Raw genomic sequence first — 24419 nt, forward strand, 5'->3', positions numbered from 1 at the left:
TGAACAAGGGACTAGAAAAAAGCTGCTAGGAAGTGACACGCATTGGCAGGATGAAAGAAAACACCCAGTCCCCAAAGGTGGGTGAAGAGATGAGAAGGAGATGCCAACTGTAGTTCCAGACATCTGGCCTTACAGGTGGACCTGCAACAGACACATCTCCAAAAAACTATCTGTGAATCAAATTGTAACTGGACTGTATCCCCACAACAGTCCGACCTCTTTAATTCAGTCTCTATTACAACAATTAGATATGTGACCTCAGGTGAGTTTCCTGGACATTAACTTTAATCCCAGAGCTGGATTTTCCCTGAAGCTAGCAAAATTTAAACTTCAGGACACTTCATTCATATGTGCACCTTCTAAGGCCCTGGGAGGGGCCCTAGCCGATTTTTATTCTTAATTACGTATCCTTTTCCTTAAAGAGGGAGCACAAAATCGAGCATGATTCAGATCCCACAAAACCTGGCTCTGACCCTGTGTAAGCCCAGCAACTATTTCATCTCATTATACTGTAAACTTCTTGAGTTTGGATGTGTTTTCTCCCTGTATCCATCAAGCCAGTGTCTGGTGGGGACAGTAGGCGCTCACCATATGGGTACTGAATAAACAGAGCAAATTCCATTAAACAATGGAGCACCAGACATTGTGTTAGGTACTCGGTACAGAATAAGACATAGTTCTAGAAGGCCACTGAGGAGTGCATAGTCTAGCAGGGACAACGGACACGAAAACAAGATGAGGTGGGAAGCGTGATAATACAAGCAAATCCAAGGTACAGAGATTGCGCTAAGGAAGGAGTGATGAGCTTTCAGGTATCGTCAGGTGACATGTGAGTTGAGATTTGAATGATGAATCACACGTGTAGAGAAGAACACGGAGGTAACAGGAAAAACAGGCAGCAGGAATATGGGGTGCAAAGGTATGGGCTATGAAATGCAATGTTTAAAACTGCAGAAAGACAAAATGTAAGAGGGAAAGCGGTGGGAGAGTGGAGGGAGGTGAAAGTGAGGAGGTGACTGGGCTCCGATTATGAAGGTAGACAGTTGCTGCCGTTTTACTGGATGCCAGCGAGAGGTGTGAAGCGGGGACATGCATGGTCAGGTTCGTGTGCCTGTAGAACTGGATGAAATGTCAACAATACCAAAGTGACCAAACAGGGAGACAATGCACCAGTGAATTTCAAGTCGCCCTTGTCAAATCATTCAAGTAGAAAATGCTTACAACCTTTTCCAAATGTCACTGAGTATATGGAAGCAGGGTAGAACACAGCTCAGAGGACAGGCTCTGATTTGAATCCCAGCTCTGACCCTTGAAAACTATGGGCAAGTTGTGGAGAAATCAGAACCCTCACACACTTTTGGTGGGATTCTAAAAGCCACTTTGGAAAAGTCTGGTGCCAAAAAATTAAACATGACCCAGCAATTCCACTCCCAGGTACGCACACAAAAGAAATGAAAACACATGTCCACACAAAACCTTGTACATGAATGTTCACAGCAACATTATTCATAACAACCAAAAAGTGAGAACAACCCAAGTGTCCACCCATGGATGAATGGATAAACAAAATGTGATCTACCCCTACAGTGGAATACTATTCAGCTCTAAAAAGGAATGAAATGTTCATGCTTGCTACAACCTGAATGACCATTATTCTCAGTGAAAGAAACCAGTTATAAAAGACCACATATTGTATGACAACACGCAGATCTATCAAATATCCAGAATAGACAACTCCAATGAGACAGAAAGTACATTAGTAGTTGCCAAGGGCTGGGGGACAGGATGGTACAGGGAATCACTGCTAATGTGTACAGGGTTTCTTTTGGGTCAGTGAAAATGTTCTGGATTTAGATAGTGATGACGGCTACAGAACTTTGTGAGTATACAAAAAATCACTGAATTTTATGGCATGTGAATTATACATCAATTTTAAAAGAAAGCATAAGGCAAAAAAAATTGTGTGTGTGTGCGTGTGTGTATAGGCAAGTTACTTAACTTCTCTGGGCCTCAGGTTACTTATCTATAAAACAGGGATGCTATAGGGATAATGACAGCATTTGCCCCATAAGATTGTGGTGAGCAATAAATGAGTCAACATATATCAAGGCCTTAGAACAGTTTCTGGCACATAGTAGGAACTATGTCACTGTTATCTAGTATTTTTTAAAACATATCTAAAAATTTTATAAAATTAATAACTTTTTCTTCTGATTGCAAAAAAAATTGTGACATTTTCCAAACAATTATACATATATAAAATAGAAAATCTACCTACAACTCCACATTGCTGTAACTTCCCTACCCCAAATAACCACTGATAATAGTTTGGTGTATACGACTCAAGAAATTCCTTTATATACATTCTAACATATCATAATATTTCACATGAAAGTGGAATCACACTATTTGTGTTTATCAGGCAACTTGCTTTATCTAATATTATAGCTTGGACGTATTTCCATGTTACTACCCAGAGAGCTCTCTCATGCTTTTTCTTTTTTTTTTGTTTTCCTTTCATAAAAGCAGCACAGCGATCTGGAGTACAGACAAATCATCATTTAACTAATCCCCTGTTAATGGACATTTGGATTGTTGCCATTTAAAAAAAAATTTTTCTAACAAGACATCCTTTTACTTACGTCTTGGCATACTTCTGTGGGCTACATTCCTAGAAGTCAGAAGATACAATAAAACTTAACTGAGGGTGACAAATGTTCTCTCCAAAGGTTGCACCGATTTACACCCCCAGCAGAGGTGCATGCGACTGCCTGCTTCCCTCTACCCCGGCGAACATGGGGCCATCAGTCATTTTTATCTCTGCTAATCTGATGTCTGAAAAACGGTACCTTGTTTTAATTTGCATCTTCAGTATCTGCTTATGGGTTTATTGGACTCTTTCTGTGAACTGCCTTTTCACGTTCTTTTTAGTATTTTTAAATGCATTTTAAAAATTATTTTGGATTTATCATGAAAAGGCAATTCCTTCCCAATTAAGCTTAGGTTATGTGGCTTTATTATTCCCACAACTTAAAAGCTGCTTTATGCTAATTTCGAATGATCTTCAATGGACAGACACTCTTCACTGTGTGGCCCTGTGCCCCTTCTGCCTCTTTTTCCTCCCTAATAGCTGGAAGAGGGAGCTTGGATCTCAGGCACTCATCGTCCCTAACCCACCTGGCTCAGCAAAGTCAGCTTTTTTCACGACTGGGCATATATCTGTGGGATGTTGTTTGTTCAACAAGTTTGTGCCCATTAAAGATGATGTACAAAGATTCCGAAATCTTCTTAGCACTCTTTTTTACATATTTCTTTCAAACTTCTCCTTCCCAATGTTTTAATAGTTTAGAAAACAAACTTGTGCTGGATTTCTCTCCTGTCTCTGTTATGTGACAATAGTCATTTTCTCCTGTGCCCTCCTGGAAAAGAACCGTTTAAAGAAAGAGAGAAAAAAAGATCCCAGGTGATCCTGGCATTTTGAAGCCCTATTTTATTCAAGATGCATTTCAAAAAAATTTTCTTCCTTGATCATGGGCCAGTTTGCCAACTTCCTTCTCCAGGTGGAGTCACTGAAGCATTCTCACTTCCTGGGTCTCCTCCCTCAGTGCTTCTGCTCTTTCTAATAATTTTCAAACCCCAGGCAGAAAGATGCTCACCTCCAGGGTTGAAGAGGTAGGACCCCAAAGCCAAGGCTGCATCAGAGCCCAGAAGTGTCCCACAGACTACAGAATCACACAGAGCTGGGTTCAAATCCTGCCCCGCCAGACCAGCTGCTAGACCCTGGGCAAATTACAGAGTCTCACTGAATCTTGGTGGGACAATACTTTGCAAGTTTGTTGGAATTTAAATGGGATGTTGGGTGTAGGGTGTTTGGTGCAGGGTTGCTGCTCAACAATCAGTATTTATCATAAGGAGCAAAGTGGGGGAGCCACAGGCCCAGCAGCCCGAGGCACCAGTCATAGAGGCAAAAGATCTTGGAACGGGGGGCTACTGTCCCGAAAGGCTGACCTTCGGGTGCCCTGGGCTTGGCCCTTTGACTCTTCTCTGTCTACCCTCTGCGAATCTCTATCTCAAGGCTTTAAACCACCCCTATGCTCTTGACCTTGAATTTGGAGCTCCAGTCCAGCCTCTCTCCGGAGCTCTACACTCAAGAACAAAATGTATGTATTTCCCCTTGGATGGTGGGTAGGCATCCCCACCGTCACACCTCCAAACTCGGACTCTTTACTGCTCTCTCCCTCTCAAATCTCTTCCTCCCCGTCTTCCTCATCTCAGTAGAGGTCAATTCCAACCTGCTGGTGGCTCAGGCCAGAAATGTTGAAGGGTGTGAGAAAGGCCACTCCTTCTCCCATGCCTCACTTTCACTCTCTCAGCAGATCCTGCTGGCTTTGCCTGCAAAATCTACCCGAGAACCTGAGCCCCTTCCCTGCTGCCCGCTGGCCCAGGCCGCCACCTTCTCTCACGACACCCCCCGAGCCTCCTTCTGCCCACGCTCCCCTGTGGCTGGTCTCCCTGCCGAAGCCAGGCAGCATCTTAAATATACATCAGAACGGGGCACCTTCTGCCCAAAACCCTCCAATCATGCCCCATCTTAGGCCAAAAAAAAAAAAAAAGGGGGGGGAGTCTCCACACACTGCAGGTGCCAGATGATGCCCCCACGGGCCGATCCGGCCATGCCAGCCTTCCCACTGCTCCTGCCCTCCCACAGCTCTCCCCTGGGTCCTTGGCTCTTATCCTCTGTGGGAGGCTTTTTCCTCCACTGCACAGCTTGACCCCGACTTCCTTCAATCTCTATTCAGGTGCTCTGTCCTCTCTGAGGTCCCCAGACCCTTCTCTGTAAAACAGCATTATGGTCCAGGACTCCACATCTTTCTATCCTGCCCCCCACCTTTCTGTTTTTGGCATAGCACCAATTATCATGAACCTACTAACTAGCTACTTGTTTATCTTTTTCTTGTATTATCCCTCCCCCACTAGAATATAAACTCCACGATGACGGAAAGATTGTTCTGTTTTCATTCCTGTCTGCAGAACCTAGAACAGCACCTGGGTCTAAGAGAGCTCAATAAATACTTACTCAATGAACAGATGAATGCCAACAGTTAATCTAAAAACTCCTTTGAAGCTAGCCTAGGGCAGTCATACAGACCAATGGAATTTAATTGAGAGTTCAGAAATAAACCCTCACATCATTTATGGCCAACTGATTCTCAACAAGGGTGCCAAGTCCACTCAATGGGGAAAGAATAGTCTCTTCAACAAATGCTGCTGGGAAAACTGGGAATCCATATGTAAAAGAATTAAAGTGGACCCCCACCTCACACCATATAAAAAAATAACTCAAAATGAATCAACAATCTAAATATAAGAGCTAATACTATAAAACTCTTAGAAGAAAACACAGGGGATGGCTTCAGGACCTTGTATTAGGCAACAGATTCTTAGACTTTACACCAAAAGTACGAGCAACAAAAGATGAAATAGATAATATGGACTTCTTTGAAATTTAAAACTTTTGCAAGTTAAAGTTTATTATCAAGAAAGTGACAATATAACAAACAGAATAGAAGATACTTGGAAACCTACAGCTGGTAAGGATTCACTATCCAGAATATATAAAGAACTACAACTCAACAACAAAAAGGCAAACAACCCAATTAAAAAATAGGCCAAGGACTTGAAGGGACATTTCTCCAAAGAATATATAAAAATAGTCAATACACACAAGAAAAGATACTGAATATCATTAGCCATTAGGGAAATGAAAATCAAAACCACAATGAGATACTACTTCATATCAACTAGAATGGCTATTAATAAAACAACAGAAAATAAAAAATGCTGACAAGGATGTGGAGAAACAGGAACCTCAGGACATTGTAGGTGGAAATGTAAAATGGTGCAGCTGCTGTGGAAAAGAGTTTGGCAATTCCTCGAAAAGTTAAACACAGATCTACCATATGACCCAGCAACCCACTTCCAGATTTATACCCAAACAGATATTTGTACACCAATGTTCAGCACAGCATTACTAACAATAGCCAAAAGGTGGAAGCAGCCCAAATGTCCATCAGCAGATGAATGGATAAACAAAATGTAGTCTATGTGTACCATGGATTATTATTCAGCCATAAAAATGAACAAAGTTCTGATACATGCTACAACATGAATGAACCTTGAAGACATCATGTTGAGTGAAATAAGTCAGGCACAAAGGGACAGATGATTCCATTTACACGAAATAACCAGAATATGCAAATTCATAGAGACAGAAAGCAGAGTACAGGTTACCAGGAGCAGGGAGGAGCTACGGGGAGTTACTGCATAATGGGTATAGGGTTTCTGTTTGGGGCGTTGAGAAAGTTCTGGTAAGGATGGTAGTGGGGGGGGGTACAACATTGTGCATGTGACTGGTCCCACTGAACTGTATGCTTCGGAGGGGTAGAGATGGGAAGGTTTTTGTTGTATATACTTTTTCCCAATTACAAATAAGAGAGGGAGACTAAAGAGAAAATGACAATTAAATGCAATACATAATCTTAGACTGGGTCTAACAATTGAGTAGAAAATAGCCAAAAGGACATTACTGGGAAATACGAAAAAACTGGAATACAGATTGTAAGCTTTGTTATCAACCTTAATTTTTTTTTAACTTTATAACTGTATATAAGTTGGTTACATAAGTGAATGTCCTTGTTCGTAGGAAATATATGTGGAAGTATTAAGTGTTCAAGGAGCGTGATGTATACAATCTACTCTCAAATGTTTAGGAAATAGATACAGCAAATGTAGTAAAATGTTAAAATTGGTGGATCTGGGTATCTGGGTGAGGAGTATGTTGGAGTTTTCTGTATGGGTTTTGTATAGTTTTTGCAAATGTCCTGTAAGTTTGAAATTATTAAAAAAATAATAAAATAAACTCCTTCGTGAGCCAAGAGTTAAGAAAAATCAAGCAATTGTTAGTATATGCGTGAAAATATCTGTTCTTAGCCATGAGAGAGTAATAGGAGTTTTTATGGAGCATCAGCATCTTTTCCAAGGCTCTGGGGTCCATTTTTCATTTATTCCCAGGCACTTAAGAAGTGCCAGCTGCTGAGCTCTGGGTACTTTATCCCAGTGCAGTGCAGGGGTTAGGAGCAAGGGCTCTGGGTTAGAATCTTGCCTCTAGCACCTCCTGGTCATGTGACCTTGGGTGAGAATTACTTATATTAACTGTGCCTCAGTTTCCTCCTCTGCAAAATGAAGAAAAGAACAATAATGGCCAGGCTGTTCTCAGGGGCTTAAGTTGGGACTTTGAGAAACTGACACATGACACTGGAAGGAAACTCCTGGGCTTACCTGCACATTTTTGTGATAGAATTAAAAAGTTTCATTTTGTAGCCACTGTTGCAAATGAGCAGGAACAGTTCCCTGGTGAGTGGCGGGTACCAGACCATACAGGTGGGGTAGCAGCCCTGGTCTGTTTGGTGAATGTCCAGGACTTCCAGGTGGTCTTTGTAGCTCTTGGGAAGATCATACTCTATCTGCAGAGGAACCCAGATGGATGCATATGAGGACAAAGCAAAATGAAAAGCTCAGCTTAGGAGCCTCAAATCTTGGGTGATGGTCTTTATAATTATCAGCCAACAAACTCTCCCTCGTACTAATCTCCAGGTCTCCTAAGAGAAGCCTTACTTGGACCCTTGCACTTACTCTACCATCTGTGGAGTGCTCACAAGATGCTGAGCTAAGTGCTCTAAAAATATCATGCCCTTTAATACTCACAACTCCACTGCAAAGTAGTATTGTTAATACAAAAAACTATTGTTAGGTCCATTTTACAGATGAGAAAAACATATGTTTAGAGAGGTTCAGTAACTTGTCCAAGTCCTCCGGCTAAGCAGTGGTTGAGTAAGAATTCAGATTTAGGCCCAACTGACTCCTAAGCCTGCACTCTTACAGTTCTGCTATACTACTTCACTTAACCACTCTCTTAAGAACTCTTTTAAGGTACCAACTAATTCATATCTAAATCTCAGCTTGACTATCACAAACTAGCAGGCTGCTGAATTTGACCACAGATGTTTTGATGGCTAGAACAGGATGGATGGATGGATAGATGGACAGATGTATGGATGGATGGACTACTAGGCAGGTGGACAGATAGATATTGATTGAATGATTGATTTTGAATCTTTTTGGCTTTATTCTGTAATCTCCTGTTAACTACCGTCCCTACCTTTCCCTCTTATCTCACGTTGTCTATTAGTTTTTACATTTAGGTGGTAGCCTGGCCCCAACCCCAAGACATAAAGAAAGTTTTTGGCTTTCCAAATGCAACTGAGAGGAAGGGGTTGCTGAGTTTTCCATGCTGTGGGGTGGGCATCACCTCCCCTTGCCTTCCTAGTTGCTATTTCCCAGAAGCCTCCTTACTCAGGACATTGGTCCCTGTGCCACCATGTTAAGGGAAAATGCCGACTTTGAGAGGTGTACACTATTTCATTCTACATTCATTTTCTCCAACAAACACAGGTACTGTGTGCCAGGTACTTTGCCAGATGGCAAGAATGAGAAAACACAGTCCCAGGGACCAGATAAATAAAAAACAAACATCTTACCAAAAGTCTGTCTTTTCCAAGGCTCAGCAGCCTAGTTTCATTGCTGTCCAGATGAACCCCAAACAGGAGATTCTGGATGCTTTTGTGATGAGAACGAAGTCTTGCTAAATATTCCCAGACCCTTTGTCCATTTTTAACCATCACCTTGTAAACTGCCACAGTGAAACTTACATCCTGAATATGAGCAAAGAGCAGACGTTACTCCTAATAAAATTTTGTAACTTAAGAATCATCATGATGTTTTTCAACTAATTTTGCTTTTAGGATATTTTATTTATAAATATAAAAAGCTTAGTCTATTGCAGCAAGCAGTAAAATAATGCCCATTTACAGATGAGAAAATTAAGGTTAAAAGTAGATAGCTTACACAGTATGGTAGTTTGGAGCAGTTATGTACCCCAGAAAATGCCATGTTCTTTGAATCTTTCTCTGTGGGGGCAGACCTGTTGTGGGTGGGACCTTTCGACTAGGTTGTTTCAGTAGAGAGGTGACCCTGCCCATTCAAGGTGATTCTTAATCCTTTTTTGGAGTCCTTTATGAGAAAATAAAACGCAGAGCCATTTGGAGAGAGCTTAGAGAGAGAAAGGCCCTGGAGATGTTAACAGATGTTCAAGAACCACAGATGTTTAAAGAGAAATCCACTGGAATCAGAAGCTGAAAGCAAGGGAACCTGGGAGCGAAGGACCAGCCGACACCAGCCATGTGCCTTGCTATCAGTCCTGTTGATGCCTTAATTTGGACATTTTCATGGCCTTAGAGCTGTAAATTTGCAAGTTAATAAATCCCCATTGTAAAAGCCAATCCACTTCTGGTATATTACATTCTGGCAGCTTTAGCAAACCAAAACACACAGGTAGTGTGGGGAGAAAGTATTTCTCTGACAACATGGTCTTACTTGCCTTTCCTAGTCCCCACCTTATTCTCTGTGGAAAATCAAGTGCCTGAATCTTTTTGCCGTTTTCGTCCCTTCTCTTTCCCCAGCTACGTAAAATAAAAAATGTAAGATGGCTAATAGTGGAACAGGGCAAAAGGATGTTGGGACTCATAGCGGTAAGCAATGTCAGGCAGAAGTGTGAGGGACAGCTTTTGGTCTTTAAAGGCATCATGCCACAAGCCAGAAGAGATGCAGAGCCCCAATGGACATAGGGCAGAGTAAGAAGCGACAGTGGGTTTAGTGAAGATGGTTGCTTTTGCCCCCAGCTTAAAGGAAAAAGAAGTATGTTGCAGACCCAGAGAACTGGTAGAGAGGAAGAGGTTTAGGTCTAAGAAAATCTTTACTGAGATTAAGAGCACTATTTCCAGAGGGAAGGAACAGAATCCAAAATACCAGTGGAAGGACTTTGCTTTAAGATAAATTAGAATGTCCATCTAGTGAAAAATCAAAGGGAAAGATGAAAGAACAGATGCATAGATAGGGTTCCAAAAAACGAACAAACCAAAATGAGCTGTCAGGGTAGCAGAATCCAAGTCTGGATGTTCTGAGGCCCTGGTCTTGTTTTCAGGCAACAGCTTTCCCCCCTCTCCCCTTACTTCTCTTTCTCTCTCTCTTTTCATAACAGCTATATTAAGACATAATTCACGTACCACACTATTCACCCATTTAAAGTGTAAAATTCAATGTTTTCTAATCTACTCAGAGTTGTACAATCATCACTACAATCAATTTTAGGACATTTTCATCACCCCAGAAAGAAACCCTGTACCCATCAGCAGTCACTCCCCATTTCCCCCTGGCCCCCGGTCTCTTCCAGTTTTAAATAAGGTCACTGAGCCATGGGACCACACTCGTGAAATGCTTACAGCAGTTGCCATATACTGGGAGTCATGGGAGAAACTTATATGAATCACATTGGTTCTGGAATATTTGAAAGGCTGTGGGCTTCCGTTTTCTAAGGACATTGCATCGAGAATGTAAACTGTTCCCTCTGTGAAGCCAACTCCAAGAAGGACTCCTGAAATCACAATCCAGAGAACAATGATTGAAAAGGACTTCATTCATTTAAGAAATACTGACTCGGTGCAGGCTCTGTTCTAGACACTGAGGAGACAGCAAGGAACAGCACAGGCAGGGTAACTACACAGAGAAATCGCCTGAAAAGCAGGAGACCCTGGGGTGAGTGCTCTGCTAGCACTAAGAGCAGAGTAGGATCCAGAAGGAGAGAGTGCCTCATCCAGCCAGGTGCAGGGAGGGGGTCAGGAAAACCTTGCTGGAACTGACAACCAAGGGCACAGCCCACTGGGGCGTGTTTCCATCTGGAGCCTGTGAGGGGCTGAGCACGTGAAAATACCTTCAGGGTTGTAGGTCAGGCACTGGACTCCGAGCCCCTTCTCAAAGACCCTGCTGAAAAGGTAGCTTTTCTTTTCATAATTCCACACTTTGATCAACCCGCAGAGACTCCCGATAGCAATGAAGGGCTGGTATGGGTGGCAGGCGATGGCACAAATGGCACCTTTGGGCTCTACAAATAACTTCTCGAGTTTGGTCCCATCTGTTGTTAAGTGGTACACCGTTGCGTCAGATGTCCCAATGATAAAATTCCTGTTTGCCAAGAGCAAACCATATCAGTGTTTGCAGGGAATGGGGCACGCCAGCTTCTCCACTTCTAATTGCACATGAAACGCCCCTGTCGTCTATAATTTAGTGACATTATTAACCCAGCATCTCCAAAAATATACCACCAATACCCAACAGCCTGCATTTGCAAGTGAAAAAGCCCACATTTCTACATATAAATTAAGTCATTAAGTATGCAGATGGACAGTCAGTTGTACAATTAGCTAATCTGCACATGCAAATATTCATTTGTGTATGCAAATATGGAGTTTGGTGCACACATACAGATGTGCCTGTAAATATTGCAAGGACAATTAAGCAGACTCACAGACAATCCAGTCTTGAAATGTTATGGCTATTAATTATCAAATGCCTTTAACTGCAATGGCTAGGACATGCTCAGGTTAGGAAAAAGAGACCAACCTACGGTGAGGGACTCCAGACAACAGAAATTAGAGCTCAGTTTGGATAAACATTTCCAAGCTCTAAATTACTAAAGAGTCTTAATATCCAAATAATGTTTAACTAATTTTTAAAAATGATTAAATAGCCAGGGGAGATCAATCTGCAAACCAGATAAAGGATTGCTTAGGAAGGCCAGTTCCTTCCCTATTTCATATCCCACTAACAAAATGAACATTTCATTGCATGCAAACTTAAAGAAGGCATCAGTAACTGCTAGTCATTCCTAGTCATTCAAATGGCCAGATTCATTACCAACTTACCTTACAATAAATGATTCACCTTTTAAAGTACAGTCTGGAGGAAAGTCAGATTTTTCTGTAGGAGGAGCTGGTGGGGTCTTTGAAAAGGACAGGCATCTTATGGTGCTCAGTTTGAACTGGCTATACCAGTTGACAATGGACAGGGTGTGATCGTAGAACTTTATGTTGCCCCTAATGTCACCGGTGACAATATAGCTGAAATGAAGAATAATCTCAGTTTATTAAATAGCAGTCACAGCAACTACTGTCTATTCAACAGCTTGACTCTGTGCCTGGTAAAACTTCATTTACTACAACCTGATGAAGCTCATTTTACTTTTATCCCCACTTTACATCTAGGAAACTAAGGCTCAGAGAGGTTAAGAAATTTGCTTAAGGCCTAGAGTTGCCAGATTTTGCAAACAAAAATACAGGTGCCCAGTTAAGTTTGAATTTCAGATAAACAAGGAAAAACCTTCTAGTATAAGTATATCCCAATATCTGATTACTGTATCAGGGCCATGGGGCTGAACCAGGCAATGAATCCAAGTGCAGCTAAAGCCAAGATCAACCACACACAATGGTGGTGGGCAATGATTTACATTCTCCACCATGTTGATGACAACGGAGAGTGTGACAACTGCCAGCCTTCCGAAATCACACAGGCTGGCAATGGGATACAAGCCGCTTCAGAGGAAGGCACCGCTGCTGTTAGAGCGCTCGTAAAACCCTGTCCTCATCACAGCCAAAGCGTGACAGAATGGCTTTTATTTCCAGTCTTGGGATCCATCCCAAATGGGCTTGTTTTTGAAGACTCTGACATCATTCTAATCATGGGGTGGAGGTGGGGGCTGAATTCTCTCTTAAATATGCAGAGTGAGTAAATGAGGTTTCTGATGAATAAGACAGGCAGTTGAGCCGAGTTAATTGGCTAGAACATCTTTCACTGCCCTCTGCTGGACAGCAGCGGCAAAGCAGGTCAAGTGTGTTCAGAGACCTTGCCCCTGGGTTTCGTGGTCCTAGCTGGGTTTTATTTAACATGGGGAGAGGGGGGCCAAAACCTGGTCTTCACTGGGTCCTAACCCCCAACTAACTAAAGCTTGATCGCATTGTCAATTGCAATTCTACTTCTGTTTTTTCCGCAACACTGAGTGAAGGTGACAATTTGCATTTCTCTTTGCAAAACCATACTGAGGCCTCACTGTTTCCCTGCATTAAAAGAAAGGAAACTGAAAGCAGAAGGGCTTTTTGAAAATAGGTGGCATTGCGACTCCAAGGGCATGGGCAGGGTCCTCTTCCTTAGGCAATTCCCTCCATCATTTTTGGGAATATCCCCAGCACACTCATATGGCTGCTATTTACGTAAAGCTTTCTCTGGGCCAGGCAGCCAGCTGTGAGTTTTACAGGCATTCTTTCATTGAATCGTCATAAACTCACTCTGAAGTGGATAATATTATTACGCACATTTAATAGATGCAAAGATGGAGACTCAGGTAAGTCCCTTGCCCAAGGTCACTCAGCAACACCGGTATGCAGCTGGAACGTGAGACTGAGGCTTTTAAGAATCATTTATGAGCCCCCACAGCGTCCAGAAATCAGTTAGTGACCTTTACAAACTTTGGCTGTATTCTGGCCTTAATGGGTAAACATTATTTTGCAACCAGAAAAAAAAAACGATATAGCAGTTCAAATTAATTTTTTAAATTTAAAATATGTAAACTTTAGGATACAAAATAAGTCTAATTGGTTACTTTTTGTTTCCCCATCACAAAAGGATTTTTTAAAAGCAGCACACAGCTATGATTTTTTAAAAAAGTCCAAACAGAATAATTGGGACTATAAAAAAAGTGAGTCCACTCCCACTTGATCCCGCTCTCAGTTTCACTCTTCAGAGGCAACCAAGGTCCCCAGTTGACTTTGACTCTCCCCAGAAATATTCTATGCATATGTAAAATAGGTGCATACATCCAGTATTGATTTTAATAATCATCCATAGCTACTTTTTAATTAAGTTAATTACCTATCAACTGTTGTGAGCACAGTGATGCTCTCTTTCTGCAAATGAACCAGTTTACAAGGTTTGATATAGGGAAATCCCAAAGGGGAGGAGGCAGATGGCGGTGGACGGTGTATGTCCCAGACAACCAGCTTCCCTTCCATTGTTGCCGAGAGGACTTGTGTTAAATTCAGGTGAAAGACAGACTGACTAAATTTTCCCACGAGCTTGTTGAATGTCTGCATTTCAAGAGACGGGTTATGAGTTACTGCTGGTAATAAATAGAAAACAAAGCATTTATCAACCCAACACTATAACATTTCCCTGAAATATAGTAGGAAAAAGATAAAGTGGAAACAGCAATCACTGAAAAACCTCCCCCCCAGCAGACTGCCATTCTTCCAGGCTGTTCTGAACCTCGAACGGTTTTGCTAAGAGCAAGCGAAGGGTTATGTACTGTGTTCAATTAAAGTGTTTGCTTAAAGCAAGTAAAAAGATGATTAATCACTGTTTATACCTGGTCAACTTCTCTTTTTTGAGATTTCAGAGACTGATAAAGAAATAAATGTCTGTTGTGAGTCAAAGCATGCTGTGGTGTCAAATATCCTTGAATAATTCTCCCAATCTCCTTTTGATCATAAAGTATGTGGAAATTATTTAAGTACATAGAAATTATTTAAGTACATAGAAATGCTCCTGAATAAAGACTCTTTATTAAATTTGTGGTACAAAAAAATGGAGCAACAGGTCGTCTTTCTTAGGCAGTCTTAGAGATGAGCTATAAAAAGAATCCAGAGCTGTGACTTGGAGCCCTGCAGTGAATGTTTATCGAGTGAATAAGTATGAAATCTGTGGCATGACACAGAAAAGCTGCTGCCCAATTCTCTAATTATGCCGAGAAGACCTGAGGGTTGGCGTCTTCTGACTAGAACACAGGAGATCAGTAAAATAACAAACAGTCAAGCAAGAACAAGTTCTTTCTAAGAGCAACACTGTTTCAATAAAAAGCATCCTTAATCATTCAAATGGCTGTTTTTTTAAAAACAAAGTTTGCAGACTTTCCTTGAGTTCACCTTTCTAATCTTTTTTTTTTTTTTGGCCTGCCCTCCTAAACAAGAAATATCTATAAATCATACCAAGAGTGAGGAAAGAAAGCAGAAAAATCCTAAGGTGCCACCAAGGGAAGATTACACCAGCATCAGAGGCTGAAAATGCTGCTGGAGACAACTTAAGTTCCACCTCAAATGCAATAGCTTGAGGTAAGCAGACAAAATAAAATGTTTTTTCCAACAGCTGTTTTACCACTTTCCTACTGACTTTTTTTTTTTTAAGTTTTAATAGAACTTAATATTTACATGAATAAGAATATTCAATCTATTTACATGAATGAGAATATCCAATCTGAAAGTGATGTCCCAGTCCTCATATACCTGGGGAAGGCTGAAATCTACCTGGAGTTGGGAAGAGCTTCCCTGCCACTTGGTATTGCACGGAGGCAGCTGCAGTTCAGGATTCCACGACTTTGATCAGTGGTCTTGGTTGTAATGGAAACAAGACACTGAAGTTGAATTGTTATTATCCAGTTAAACTTTGGAAATGTGGCATCAAGTGAATGAATTTTTTCAGGACTACTAACCTTCCAGTTACCAAAATAAAAAGGCCCTGCAGCACCAGTAAGCAGTAGTTTTGAACCTTTAAACAATAGACTCCATTTTCTTGTGCTGGGGAACACTCGCAGGTCCAGGATAGGTGAGGCTATACAATTCACAGTTTCCAAGTGGCACACACGTCCTTCCCTCCCCCATTCCAAAGCCTTCTTCACTGGGGTCAATTCTTTTTTTTTTTTTTTTTTTATTAAATTCAGTTTTATTGAAATACATTCACACACCATACAATCATCCATGATACACAATCCACTGTCCACAGTATGATAACATAGTTATGCGTTCATCACCACAATCTATCTCTGAACATTTTCCTTACATCAGAAAGAACCAGAACAAGAATAAAAATTAAAAGTGAAAAAAAACACCCAAATCATCCCCCCATCCCACCCCATTTGTCCTTTAGTTTTTATCCCCATTCCTCCACTCATCCATACACTAGATAAAGGGGGTGTGATCCACAAGGTCTTCACAATCACACTGTCACCCCTTGTAATCTACATTATTATATAATTGTCTTCAGGAGTCCAGACTGCTGGGTTGGAGTTTGGTAGTTTCAGGTATTTACTTCTAGCTGTTCCAATACATTAAAGCCTAAGAGGTGTTATCTATATAGTGCATAAGAATGTCCACCAGAGTGACCTCTCGACTCCATTTGGAATCTCTCAGCCACTGAAACTATTTCGTCTCATTTTGAATCCCCCTTTTGGTCAAGAAGATACTCTCAGTCCCACGATGCCGGGTCCACATTCATCCCCGGGAGTCATACTCTGTGTTGCCAGGGAGATTTACACCCCTGGGAGTCGGGTCCCACGTAGGGGGGAGGGCAGCGAGTTCACCTGTCGAGATGGCTCAGTTAGAGAGAGAGAGGGCCACATCTGAGCAACAAAGAGGTACTCAGGGGGAGACTCTTAGGCACCATTACATACAACTTTAGACTGTCCTTTGTGGTAATGAGCTTCATAAGGGCAAGTCCCATGCTTGAGGGCTCAGCACATCAAACCGCCAGTCACAATGTTTGTGACAACATCAACACCAGTCCAGGTGAGGATGTCCAACACATCCACACCTTCCCCCAGATCCTCGGGGCTGGGGAGGGGGAGGCTGTAAATATGTTTTTTATTATCTGCCCAAATTACTCTAGGATGTGTCACTATTTCACTCCAGCCTATACTAACCTACCGTATCTCACTTCCTATTCAAAGTTCCATGCGATTGTGGTGTCTGAACAAATCGACTGTAGAGTTGTACCGTTTAGAAAATTTAGATCCTGTACCAAATAGATATCTATTCCCTTGGTCCCATATGAAAGTTGAAGTTTTAAAACACAATCAGTTTCAACCTTTATCCTTTAGCCTGGCTTGCCCTGGTCTTAACCAGACCTGCTTCATTCATATTACTAATTGAAGTTTGGGCTCTTTTTCAGCTTTTTTTTTTTTTTTTGACAGTGGCTGTATGCACTAATACTGACGTTCGTATCTGCCGAGCTCTAGCTCTGAGTTTCAGGTGTCTTAGAGATATGCATTGTTCCAGAGACCAATCAGGCCATACGCTAGGGGATCAGCATCTCAAAGTTTAGAGATAGGCCCCACAATTCAGCGATATAGTCAACTGCTGTAAGAGCTTACAATCTAGGGACTATTACAATTATTGTGTCCATGTTAGGCTATGTTCTAAGATTCAATTCTGAGTTTACACATTGTAGTTAGTCCATATTGGTGAGGCATCATGCCTCTCACCATGTTTTCTCCAACACTTTTACTCCTATATATATATTTTCCTACAATTTTATAGAGTTATATTCACATACCATACATTTATCCACAGTGTACAATCAGTTGTTCATGATATCATCATAAAGTTGTACATTTATCACCACAATCAGCACTTGAACATACTGATTACTACAAGAAAAATTGCTTTTTTTTTTTTTTAGCAATAAGAAAAAATGATAAAAAGAAAAATCACATGTCATACAATACAATATACTACTAAGGTCAGCAAATAACACCGCTACCAAGAATCCCATATTACTCCCCTATATCCCCCTCTTGTATACATTTAGCATTGGCATATTGCCTTTGTTACATTTAATGGAGGTGTATTACAACGCTACTGTTGACCATAGACTCCAGTTTGCTTTGATTATGTTTTTTCCTGAATACCATCCCTTTTTCAAATTTCTACATGGTTGACATTCATTCGCTTTCCCACATGCAAAAACATTTTTATATTTGTATATTTAGTAACAGTCATTGGCCACTCCAGTTTTTGCCACGTTATACAGTCCCAGTCTTTATCCTCTATCTTTACCTCTGGTGTCATACATTCTCCTATCCCACCTCTTTCAGCTTTACTCACAGACATCTTTGTTCAGTGTACTTACAATACCGTGCCACCATCACACAGTATTATGCTATCTGTTTCTGGATCTATGCAATCAATCCTAAACATTCTGTAGTCCTTCAGCATCAAATGGCTGATCTCTGCCCTCTTTCTATCTCCTGGTCGCCTGTGTTGTCAGCTTTTAACTCCCAAAGTTTGTTCATTAATGTCTGTTCATATTAGTGAGACCATACAGAATCTGTCCTTTTGTTTCTGGCTAACTTCACTCAACATAATGTCCTCAAGGTTCATCCACATTATTACATGATCCATGTCTTTGTTCTGTCTTACAGCTGCATAATATTCCATCATGTGTATATACCACAGTTTGTTTATCCACTCGTCCTTTGACGGACATTTGGGCTGTTTCCATCTCTTGGCAATTGTGAATAATGCTGCAATAAACATTGGTTTACAAATGTCTGTTTACATCTTAAGTTTCAGTTCCTCTGAGTATATACCCAGCAATGGAATAGCTGGGTCATATGGCAAATCTATATTTAGATTCCTGAGGAACCTCCATACTGTCTTCCAGAGTGGTTGCACCATTCTACATTCCCACCAACAATGAATAAGTGTGCCTCTTTCTCCACATCCTCTCCAGCACTTGTCATTTTCTGTTTTTTGGATAATGGCCATTCTGGTAGGTGTGAGATGATATCTCATTGTGGTTTTGATTTGCATTTCCTTAATAGCCAGTGAAGTTGAGCATTTTTTCATATGCTTTTGAGCCATTTGTATTTCCTCTTCAGAAAAATGTCTGTTCATGTCTTTTGCCCATTTTTTAATTGGATTGTTTGTCTTTCTGTTATTGAGATGCAGGATTCCTTTATATATTCGGGATATTAAACCCTTATCTGATATGTGGTTTCCAAATATCATCTCCCATTGTGTAGGTTGCCTTTTTACTTTTCTGACAAAGTCCTTTGATGTACAAAAGTGTTTAATTTTGAGGAGATCCAATTTGTCTATTTGTTCTTTGGTTGCTCGTGCCTTGGGTGTGAGGTCTAAGAAACCATCTCCTTTCACAAGATCTTTAAGATATTGCCCTACATTTTCTTCTAAGAGTTTTATGGTCTTGGTGCTAATGTTTAGGTCTTTGATCCACTTTGAGTTAATTTTGGTATAAGGTGTGAGATGGACATCCTCTTTCATTCTTTTGCAAATGGATATCCAGTTCTCCAAAAACCATTTATTGAACAGGCTGCTCTTTCCCAGTTGCTTCGGCTTCACTGCCTTATCAAAGATCAGTTGTCCATAGATGTAAGGGTCTACTTCTGAACACTCAATTCGATTCCATTGATCAGTATATCTGTCCTTATGCCAGTACCATGCTGTTTTCAGCACTGTAGCTTTGTAATATGCTTCAAAGTCAGGTAGTGTGAGACCTCCCACTTCTTTCCTCTTTCTCAAGACATTTTTGGCTATTCGGGGCACCTCATCCTTCCAAATAAATTTAGTTATTGGTTTTTCTATTTCTGTGAAGTAAGTTGTTGGGATTTGAATCGGTATTGCATTGAATCTGTAAATCAGTTTAGGTAAAACTGCCATCTTAACTATATTCAGTCTTCCAATCCATGAACATGGTATGTTCTTCCATTTTTTCAGGTCTTGTTCAATTTCTTTTAGCAGTTTCTTATAGTTTTCTATGTAAAGGTCTTTTGTGTCCTTGGTTAGGTTTATTCCTAAATACTTGATTCTTTTGGTTGCTATTGCAAATGGGATTTTTTTCTTGATTTCCTCCTCTTGTTGCACATTACTTGTGTATAAGAACACTACAGATTTCTGCGTGTTGATCTTGTAGCCTGCTACTTTGCTGTATTCATTGACTAGTTCTAGTAGCTTTGCTGTAGATTTTTCTGGATTTCCTACATATAGAATCATGTCATCTGCAAATAGTGAAAGTTTTACTTCTTCCTCTCCAATTTGGATGCCTTTTATTTCTTTTTCTTGCCTAATTACTCTAGCTAGAACTTCCAGCACAATGTTGAATAACAACGGTGATAGTGGGCATCCCTGTCTTGTTCCTGATCTTAGAGGAAAAGCTTTCAGTCTCTCCCCATTGAGTGTGATGTTAGCTGCGGGTTTTTCATATATTGCCTTTATCATATTGAAAAAGTTCCCTTCTATTCCTATCCTTTGAAGTGTTTTCATCAGGAAAGGATGTTGAATTTTGTCAAATGCCTTTTCTGCATCAATCGAGATGATCATGTGGTTCTTCTGCTTTGATTTATTGATGTGGTGTATTACATTAATTGATTTTCTTGTGTTGAACCAGCCTTGCATACCTGGAATAAATCCCACCTGGTCGTGGTGTATAATTCTTTTAATGTGCTGCTGGATTCGATTTGCGAGTATTTTGTTGAGGATTTTTGCATCTATATTCATTAAAGAAATTGGTCTATAATTTTCTTTTTTTGTAGTATCTTTGCCTGGTTTTGGTATTAGGGTGATGATGGCTTCATAGAAAGAGTTAGGTAGCTTTCCCTCTTCTTCAATTTTTTTGAAGAGATTGAGCAGGATTGGTACTAATTCGTTCTTGAATGCTTGGTAGAATTCACATGTGAAACCATCTGGTCCTGGGCTTTTCCTTTTTGGGAGCTTTTCGATGACTGACTCAATCTCTTTACTTGTGATTGGTTTGTTGAGGTCATCTATTTCTTCTTGAGTTAATGTTGGTTGTTTATGCTTTTCTAGGAAGTTGTCCATTTCATCTAAGTTGTCTAGTTTATTAGCATATAGTTGCTCATAGTATCTTCTCATTATCTCCTTAATTTCTGCAGGGTTGGTAGTTATATTTCCTTTCCCATTTCTGATTGCATTTATTTGCATCTGCTCTCTCTTTTTTTTTTGTTAGCCTAGCCAGTGGTCCATCGATTTTATTGATTTTCTCAAAGAACCAACTTCTGGTTTTGTTGATTCTCTCTATTGTTTTCCTGTTCTCAATTGCATTTATTTCTGCTCTAATCTTTGTTATTTCTTCCCTTCTGCTTGCTTTGGGGTTAGTTTACTGTTCTTTCTCTAATTCCTCCAGGTGAGCAGTTAACTCTTCAATTTTTGCTCTCTCTTCTCTTTTAATATAGGCATTTAGGGCAATAAATTTCCCTCTCAGCACCGCCTTTGCTGCATCCCATAAGTTTTGATAAGTCGCGTTTTCATTGTCATTTGCCTCGAGGTATTTACTAATTTCTCTTGTAATTTCTTCCTTTACCCAGTGGTTTTCTAAGAGGGTGTTGTTTAGCCTCCATATGTTTCTGAATTTTATGACCTTCTGCCTTTTATTTATTTCCAGCTTCATTCCATTGTGGTCTGAGAAAGTGTTTTGTATAATATCAATATTTTTAAATTTGTTGAGACTTGCTTTGTGACCCAACATGTGGTCTATCCTAGAGAATGTTCCATGAGCACTTGAGAAAAAAGTGTATCCTGCTGTTGTTGGATGTAGTGTTCTATAAATGTCTGTCAAGTCTAGTTCGTTTATCATACAATTCAACATCTCTGTTTCTTTAGTGATCCTCTGTCTAGATGTTCTATCCATTGATGAGAGTGGTGTATTGAAGTCTCCAACTATTATTGTAGAGGTATCTATTTCTCCTTTCAGTGATCACAGTGTTTGCCTCATGAATTTTGGGGCATTCTGGTTTGGTGCATAAATATTTATGACTGTTATGTTTTCTTGATGAATTGACCCTTTTATTAATATATAGTGTCCTTCTTTGTCTCTTTTAATTGTTTCACTTTTAAAGTCTAACTTGTCTGATATTAATATAGCTACTCCCGCTTTTTTCTGGTTGTTGTTTGCATGAAATATCTTTTTCCAACCTTTCACTTTCAGTCTATGTTTGTCCTTGTGTCTAAAGTGAGTTTCTTGTAGACAGCATATAGATAGGTCCTGTTTTTTAATCCATTCTGCCAGTCTGTGTCTTTTTATTGGGGAGTTTAATCCATTTACATTTAGTGTTATTACTGTAAGGGCAGTATTTTCTACTACCATTTTGTTTTTTGGAATTTATATGTCATATCTTATTTTTTCCTCTCCTTTTACCTTTCCTGATAATCTTCATTTGTGCACTCTTCTCCAACTCTCTCTCTCCTGTCTTTTCCTATCAGCCTGTAGCACTCCCTTTAGTATTTCTTGTAGTGCCGGTCTCTTATTCACAAACTCTCTCAGTGTCTGTTTGTCTGAAAATGTTTTAATCTCTCCCTCATTTTTTTTTTTTAATCATCATTTTATTGAGATATATTCACATACCACGCAGTCATACAAAACAAATTGTACTTTCGATTGTTTACAGTACCATTACATAGTTGTACATTCATCACCTAAATCAATCCCTGACACCTTCTCTCCCTCATTTTTGAAGGAAAGTTTTGCTGGATATAGAATTCTTGGTTGGCAGTTTTTCTCTTTCAGTATCTTAAATATATCATGCCACTGTCTTCTTGCCTCCATGGTTTCTGCAGAGAAATCTGTACATAGTCTTATTGACCTTCCCTTGTATGTGATGGATTGCTTTTCTCTTGCTGCTTTCAGAATCCTCTCTTTGTCTTTGACATTGGACAATCTGACCAGTAAGTGTCTTGGAGTAGGTCTATTGGGATCTACTCTATTTGGGGTACATTGTACTTCTTGAATCTCTAGTTTTCTGTCTTTTATAAGAGTTGGGAAATTTTCAGTGAATATGTCTTCTATTACTCTTTCTGCCCCTTTTCCCCTCTCTTCTCCTTCTGGGATACCCATAACACGTATATTTGTACGTTTCATGTTGTCACTCAGTTCCCTAAGACCCTGCTCATATTTTTCCATTTTTTTCACCAACTGTTCGTGTGTATGAATTCGAATGATCTGTCTTCCAGTTCACTGATCCTTTTTTCTGCCTGTTCAAATCTACTGTTGTGTCCCTCCATTGTGTTTTTCATCTCCTCCATTGTGGCCTTCATTCCCATGAGTTCTGCCATTTGTTTTTTTAAGTTTATGAATTCTTCTTTATGGTCAGCCAGTGTCTTCTTTATATCCTTCAGCTCTTTTGCTATATCTTCCTTCATTTCATCAAATTTATTTAGCATTAGTTGCCTCCACTCCTGTGTCTCAGCTGAGCTATTAGTTTGTTCCTTTGGCTGGTCCATGTTTTCATGTTTCCTGGTATGGCTCATTATCTTAAGTTGTCTAGGCATCTGATTTTCTTGATTAGTTTATTTTGGAGCTTGTTTTCTGTCTTTTACCTAGTGGTTTTCTTGTTGGTTGGCTTTGTTCTCTGGCCTCTGTTATTCAGTTCAACTTATTCTAGACCTCTAACTTAGGTTCTATTTAGTTGATCAGAATTTTTCCCCTCTTGTTTTTTCTGTTTCTTGCTCTGCCTGTATGTAACCTTTTTGTGAGTGGGTCTCCTCAGATATGATTGACCCTAGTCAGATTTTCCCAGTCTAGTGAGGCCCAGGTCTCATTGGGAGAGTATGGAGTTTTCCTGAAAATGAGACCCTCCTATGAGGCCTTTAGAATTGGTGCTTTTCCTCTCCTGTCCAGCAGGTGGCGCTGGCCAGCCCGCAGCTCCCCCACCAGTGTAAGGAGGTATGGAGCCTTTAGTTCTCCTGGTGACTCTGATCCTGTCAGAGGCGTGGCTGACTGAAGCCAGAATCTGAATTCCAGCCCCTGGGGTCTGAATTCCCAGAAGGAGGACTGCCAGTTGAGCTGGACCTCCCTCCACTCTTCCAATCCTCAGAACTCCAGTTGTCTCTCAGAGGCACTATTCCCTTCTCCTCTCTCCTCTTTGGGGCCTCTCCAGGTAGATTCCTTGGTCAGCCTGAGATGCCAATTAAAGACGGGGGTGGAGGCCTTTACCAGTGAATACGGAATTCAATGACACTGTGGGTACTCTGTCTCCCCCAAGCCCAGCCCAGTCCCCCAACCTGGGCTTTCTGATAGAAAATAACCACATATATTACTTTTAGATTAAAAAAAAAAAAAAAGTAGAAAAGAAATCAAGAAAAAGGATAAAAAAAAAAAAAAGAGTCTCTTTTAAAAGTCTTTCCCCAGCCTGGAAGTTTTGTCAGTGTCAGAACAGAGCTTTTAAAGATATGCTTTGGGCTATTGTCTGATAATTACTTTCCAACTGCTTCAGTTCCACCCCTGCCAGGGGCTATTGAAATGCAAAAAGATAAGGGATCAGTGAGAAGCCAGAAGGGACAAAATGTAGGGGGAGAAAAAAATGGCTTTTTTGGAGTCTGGGAATGGGTGCCCGCTTTTTTTTTTTTTTTTTTTATCTTCATTTTATTGAGATATATTCACATACCACGCAGTCATACAAAAACAAATCGCACTTTCGATTGTTCACAGCACCATTACATAGTTGTACATTCATCACCTAAATCAATCCCTGACACCTTCATTAGCACACACACAAAAATAATAATAATAATAATTAACGTGAAAAAGAGCAATTGAAGTAAAAAAGAACACTGGGTACCTTTGTCTGTCTGTCTGTTTCCTTCCCCTATTTTTCTACTCATCCATCCATAAAC

General features: G+C 40.4%; 1 protein-coding gene across 3 annotated transcripts in view; it reads right to left on the minus strand.

The window, feature by feature from the left end:
• The window catches only part of CFAP251 (cilia and flagella associated protein 251), a 91232-nt gene that overhangs the window by 32231 nt on the left and 34582 nt on the right, over positions 1-24419 (minus strand). For all 3 annotated transcript variants that reach the window (XM_037816927.1, XM_037816928.1, XM_037816929.1), the window contains exons 10-15: positions 13876-14090; positions 11877-12071; positions 10886-11136; positions 10398-10549; positions 8598-8771; positions 7339-7523 (exon numbers count right to left, since the gene is read on the minus strand). In XM_037816927.1, coding sequence (XP_037672855.1) covers positions 7339-7523; positions 8598-8771; positions 10398-10549; positions 10886-11136; positions 11877-12071; positions 13876-14090 — 1172 coding nt within the window. The remainder of the gene's footprint in view (positions 1-7338; positions 7524-8597; positions 8772-10397; positions 10550-10885; positions 11137-11876; positions 12072-13875; positions 14091-24419) is intronic.

Source organism: Choloepus didactylus, chromosome 23, assembly GCF_015220235.1.
Source record: "Choloepus didactylus isolate mChoDid1 chromosome 23, mChoDid1.pri, whole genome shotgun sequence".
Classification (NCBI taxonomy): Eukaryota; Metazoa; Chordata; class Mammalia; order Pilosa; family Megalonychidae; genus Choloepus; species Choloepus didactylus.